At 63.1% G+C, this 5,256-nt stretch overlaps 3 protein-coding genes across 3 annotated transcripts in view; 1 reads left to right on the plus strand and 2 right to left on the minus strand.

Moving 5' to 3' along the window:
* The window catches only part of GGTG_14058 (hypothetical protein), a gene marked incomplete at both ends in the record, with an annotated part of 3,169 nt that extends 1,321 nt beyond the window's left edge, over positions 1-1,848 (minus strand). The window contains one exon of the mRNA XM_009231985.1: positions 10-1,848. Coding sequence (XP_009230249.1) covers positions 10-1,848 — 1,839 coding nt within the window. The remainder of the gene's footprint in view (positions 1-9) is intronic.
* A 251-nt stretch (positions 1,849-2,099) lies between these two features.
* On the plus strand, positions 2,100-4,357 carry GGTG_14059 (glutamine synthetase). Its single transcript, XM_009231986.1, has 3 exons — positions 2,100-2,815; positions 2,900-3,203; positions 3,275-4,357. Exons 1-3 carry the CDS (start codon positions 2,122-2,124, stop codon positions 3,999-4,001), a joined length of 1,725 nt encoding a protein of 574 aa, XP_009230250.1. The 5' UTR covers positions 2,100-2,121; the 3' UTR covers positions 4,002-4,357.
* Positions 4,172-5,157, minus strand: GGTG_14060 (hypothetical protein). Its single transcript, XM_009231987.1, has 2 exons — positions 4,871-5,157; positions 4,172-4,746 (listed from the first exon to the last, which is right to left on the minus strand). Exons 1-2 carry the CDS (start codon positions 5,063-5,065, stop codon positions 4,534-4,536), a joined length of 408 nt encoding a protein of 135 aa, XP_009230251.1. The 5' UTR covers positions 5,066-5,157; the 3' UTR covers positions 4,172-4,533.
* Positions 5,158-5,256: the final 99 nt, after the last annotated feature.

The following is a 5,256-nucleotide window of genomic DNA, read 5'->3' on the forward strand; positions in this document are numbered from 1 at the left end:
TCTGGCGACCCGTCTGGGCTCGCGCCGCGGCGGCGGCGGTTGGGCCTCGGGCCTGGCCGCAGCCGGTGCTGGTGCTGGTTCTGGTGCCGGCGGCGGCGGCGGCGGCGGCGGTGACAGTGGCTCTGCCCTGCTCGACAGCATGAGCAGGCCGTGTTTCCTCCGCGGCTTTATCTGCAGCTCGGTCCTGGGCTGCGCGTCTGCGGCGGCCTCCCCGCCCCGCTCGGCGACGGACGCGGGCTCCACCGCTGGCCGGGCCCGGCCCTCCGGAGGGCGCTCCGGACGGCCAGCAGGACGTGGCTCCGGGGGCGTGCGCTGGGGAGGGCGGGGCGGCTTCTGCCGGGCCGAGGCGGGGCTCTCCTGGTCCAGTTCGACAACTCGCCGAGGTTTTGTAGCCGGCCGGGCCCGGTTGCCGACGGGCCGCTGCAGCCCCTCGTCGTTACCTTCTGAAAGTGGTTCTGCACGGCCGGTAGAACGTGAAACGCTGGTGTTCTCCTTGTCCAACTCGACCTCGACCGCATATCTAGGCTCGGCTGCCGGCCGGGTCCGGTCCTTGGCCGGCCGCTGCAGCCGCTTGGCCCCTTCTGGAGGGCGCTCCGCATGGCTGGGAAGTCGCGAATCGCCCGTGTGCTGCTTGTCCAACTGTACTACATCCCTAGGCTCCGCAGCCGGCCGGGCCCGGGTTTTGGCGGGCCTTTCCAGCTCGTTACCATCTTTTAGAGGGCGTTTCGCATGACGAGCAGAGAGTGCACCCTCGGCGTCTTCCTTGTCCAACTCGATGATATGCTTGGGCTTTGCAGCCGGCTGGAGCCTGTCCCTGGCCGGCGTCTCCAGCCCCTTATCTGGAGAGCGTTCGGCATGGCTAGCAGGACGTGCTGCCGGTACCGTGGGCTGAATAGGGCGTGTCTTTCTCGATTGGGGACGATCCTTTGCGGGTATCTCCAGCTCTGTGACATCTTCTAGGGGCCGTTCTGTATGGCGATGCCGTGCATCGGCGGTGTCCTCGTCCAGCTCGATAACATCCCTAGGCTCAGCAGCCGGCCGGACCCGGCCCCCGGTGGGCCTCTCCAACCCCTTGCCGCCTTTTGGAGGAGGTCCCGGACGGCCAGCGTCAACCTCGGAAGGGCCTTCTAGATGACTAGTAGGGCGTGCTGCTGGGGCCGTGGGCTGAACAGGACGGGACTGGCTCGGCCAGGTTAGGGCGGAGCTCCTCGGCTGGGAAGAGAGACAAAGCTTGGTCCCAAACAAGTTTTGGGCATAGCCGGCCTTGCTTGGGGGTGATGCTTCCCGCCTCGGCCGTTTTGCAGCAGGCGGCGTATCCTCCGCCTCCCTATGGCGCTGCTCGAAAGGCGACTCGGACGGGACAACGGCCCTGCCGTGGTGGCCGGTGGGCGTTCCCAGAAGCTGGCCTAGGGGGCGGTGGCGCAGCTGCTGAGAGTGATCGGCCGGCACCTGGCGGACGACGGGGCGCGAGCCCAAGCCGGCGGCAGACGCCGCGGGTGTCCTGGCAGCAACCTGGGCGGCGCGCTGGCTCTTGTCGAGCGCCCTCTTGTCCAGCAGCTCCGAGAGGTCCTGGTCGCGGCGGCCGACGCACTCGCAGACCTGGACGATGGTGCCGCCGCGCTCGAGCTGCAGCTCCTCGCCCTCGCCAAAGTCGTAGTCCTCCCGCCAGTGGGCGTCGCCCACAAAGTTGCCCCGCTCGTCGTAGACCATGACGCGCTGGTTGAAGGCGTGGAACTTGAGGCGGCCATCCTGCCAGCGCTTGTGCTTGCGCTTCAGATCGTGGGTGAAGAGGCAGATGTGCTCGAGGACGGGGGCCGTGCTCGTGGGCTGGGCGGGTGTGTTGGCCATTCTGGGCGAGGGTGACGGGGGCAGGGCAAGCATGGGTTTTGTGGTCAAGTCGGCGACCAGGCGGAACCCCTCAGGACGCCGCGCTTAGAAGGTCGGCATGGGTCGCGTTGATTGATTGAGCCCTCCCGTGAATAGCGCGTCATCAGGTGACTCTCTCAGCACAGCTCCTTGGTCGGTGCTAGGCAGCCAAGCTCCACATCAACGCTTGGTAAAATTCTTGACCACCTTTACTGCGTCAGCCGTCTTGCTCTCATTCTTGAAGATGTACCCCACATGACCCCGACTCTCGAGACGGCGGCCCCCTCGTCCCGCCCTCGTGTCGCATGCGATTTGGCTCCTTTCCCACATCGTCCCGATCCTCGTATTATAGTAGAACAGGCCCGGGAGAATATCAATTGGATAGACAACAAACCTAGAATCTCGTCGGCCAGCTTCCACCACCATCCACTTAGACGAGCCGAGCCATTCCTACGAGCCGAGCCATTCCTACAAGCCAGCTACACAACAAACAGCAAACAGCAAGCAATGGCGTCCGAGGCACCCGGCGCAAAGGCCGAGATCACGGTCGAGTCGCTCCCGGCGCTCCTGGCCGACGACACACGCGTCAAGGTTGGGGGCGTAGACGTGGACGGCATCCTGCGCGGCAAGCTCGTGTCCAAGAAGAAGTTCCTGTCCATTGCCAAGGACGGCTTTGGTTTCTGCTCAGTCATCTTCGGCTGGGACATGCACGACACCACCTACTTCCAGGAGCTCAAGATCAGCAACGCCGAAAACGGCTACCGCGACATCATCGCCGTGCCCGACCTCCAGAGCTTTCGCCGCATCCCCTGGGAGAACAATGTGCCCTTCTTCCTCGTCAGCTTCTTCGACCCCGACACCAAGCAGCCCGTGAGCGCCTGCCCCAGGGGCCTGCTGAGCACCCAGCTGGCCAAGTTTCAAGAGAGGGGCTTTGGTGCGATGGCGGGGGGTTAGCAACGTCCTCCTCCCTGTTTCGCCCAGCCTACATCGTCACTAACAACCCAATATCCTTTGGTTCTATATCCTTAAACAGCCGAGTACGAGTTCTACCAGTTTAGGACACCGTCTCCCGCAAGCACTGCCGAGAACCCCTCGACAGCCGCCTATCTCCGCGAGAACCCACCCCATTCTCTACCGTCTCTGACCGAGGGCATGTTTGGCTACAGCCTCACGCGCACCGTACACAACCAGGACTACTTCTACGACGTGTTTGACACATGCGAGAAGTTCGACTGCAATATCGAGGGCTGGCATACCGAGAGTGGACCAGGCGTGTTTGAGGCTGCACTCGAGTTTGGTGAAATAAAAGGCATGGCAGACAGGGCGAGCTTGTTCAAGTAAGCGACTGCTGGAAGGCGGATCCTTTGGCACTCTTGACTTCTCGGCTGACAGACTCGCCGTCTTTTAGGTACGTCGTCAAGTCGGTCGCGACAAAGTACGGCATCACCCCCTGCTTCATGGCCAAGCCGAAGCAGGGCCTGCCGGGCAACAGCGGGCACATGCACGTCTCCATCATCGACCAGGCCACGGGCAAGAACCTCTTTTACCGCGAGACGCCCGACAGGAACGCGCGCTGGGCCGACATCGAGCACCTCTCCGACATGGGCCGCCACTTCCTGGCCGGCATCCTCGAGGGCCTCCCGGACGTCATGACGCTCGTCGCGCCGACCATCAACAGCTACAAGCGCCTGGTGGAGAACTTCTGGGCCCCCGTCACCGTGTCGTGGGGCCTCGAGCACCGCGCCGCCTCGGTCCGGCTCATCGCCCCGCCCACGTCCAAGCCGGGGGCCACGCGCTTCGAGGTGCGCGTGCCCGGCGCCGACGCGAACCCCTACTTTGTGCTGTCGGCCATCCTGGCCCTCGGCTTCCGCGGCGTCGAGAGGAAGCTCGAGATCCCGTGCCCGCCCCTCGGCAAGGGCGAGGACGTGGGCGGCGCCACCACCGACATGGGCATCCGCCTGGCCCGCAGCCTGCGCGAGGCCAACGACCGCTTCACGAGGACGGGCAGCATCGCGCGCGAGGTGTTTGGGGACGAGTTCGTCGACCACTACGGCGGCACCAGGGACCACGAGATCCGGCAGTGGGACGAGGCCGTCACGGACTGGGAGATGAAGAGGTATATAGAGACGGTCTGAACGCCCGTGGGATACGAATCGATGGTTTTTTTGGATACGCCGTGCGGAGTACTGTTTCCCGCCTGGCGCCCAGTCTTGGATTATGGTGTACACTCGCTTGTTCCTTTATGCGGTCTAGTCGCTCGATACCCCATCTGCGCGCAGCTGGAGCTTCACGTAACCAAGCGCAACTCTTCTTGTCATAGGACTGGGCTTTTTACGTGTAGCGTTTAGTATAACCAAGTTCTCAAGTATGTTCTTATGATCGTCTGGCTGTTTCGGTTTCTGAATTCAACTTTGCTTCAGAACAGGATTACCTCTAGCACCCTAAATAGCTTCGTGGAGAATCGCATATATACCTAAAGATGCCTTCCGAATGTGACAGACTAGGTGAGCGATGTGAAAGCACAGACCTCACCCGAGACCAGCAGATATGGTATACAACACGGAGCAGCCGTACGAGGCCTCCCTTCGATCGAGCACGAGGACACAGCGTCGAGCAACGAAGCCCATGATCGGCCGAATACGACGTAGGGCAAAGACCAGTCCCCTCCTACCAGCTCCTCATGGGCACCACACGCTCCCGGGTGGCCTCGACGCCGTTCCACTTCACCCAGACGGTGCGCACGCTCGGGTGCTCGCTGACGGCGGTCGCCCACCTGTAGAAGCTGGGCGCCTTGGCCTCGAGCCCCTCGATTGTGGAGGCCGGGATGACGCCGGCGGGGGCCAGGGTGAGGAGGCGGATGGCGAAGGGCGCGATCAGGACCTGGAGTGGTAGCAAAAGGAGAGTCAGTTCCCCCAGCAACAACTACCTAGATACGTCATGTGTACAAGCCAGCGGGCGGGCCATTTTTTTTTCTTCTTTTTTTTTTTATCCTCGTGTTTCATACCTCGGCCATGGTGAGCGTCTGGCTCCCGCCAAAGAAGGGTGCGGCCCCGGCGAGCAGCGGCTCCATGTGGGCCGCGATGCCGGCGTTGAGCTCGGCCCCGGCCGCGGTGGCCTCCTCGAGCGTCTTGGAGGACACGAGGGCCCGGATGAAGAGCGGGAAGAGCTTGGCCATCCAGGCGTCGGCGAAGAGCGCCATGCGGGCGCGGGCCAGGGCCGCCTCGGGCGTGCCCGGGGCCGGGAGGAGGGGGTTCTTGACGCTGCCGGCCGGCTGGGAGTCGGCCAGGAACTTTTATGTGAGGGGGGCTGTTAGTTAAGGTATTTTTCTTCTTCTTGTGTGTGTGTGTGTGTGTGTGTGTGTGTGTGTGTGTGTGTGTGTGTGTGTGTGTG

Source organism: Gaeumannomyces tritici (assembly GCF_000145635.1).
Source record: "Gaeumannomyces tritici R3-111a-1 unplaced genomic scaffold supercont2.118, whole genome shotgun sequence".
Classification (NCBI taxonomy): domain Eukaryota; kingdom Fungi; phylum Ascomycota; class Sordariomycetes; order Magnaporthales; family Magnaporthaceae; genus Gaeumannomyces; species Gaeumannomyces tritici.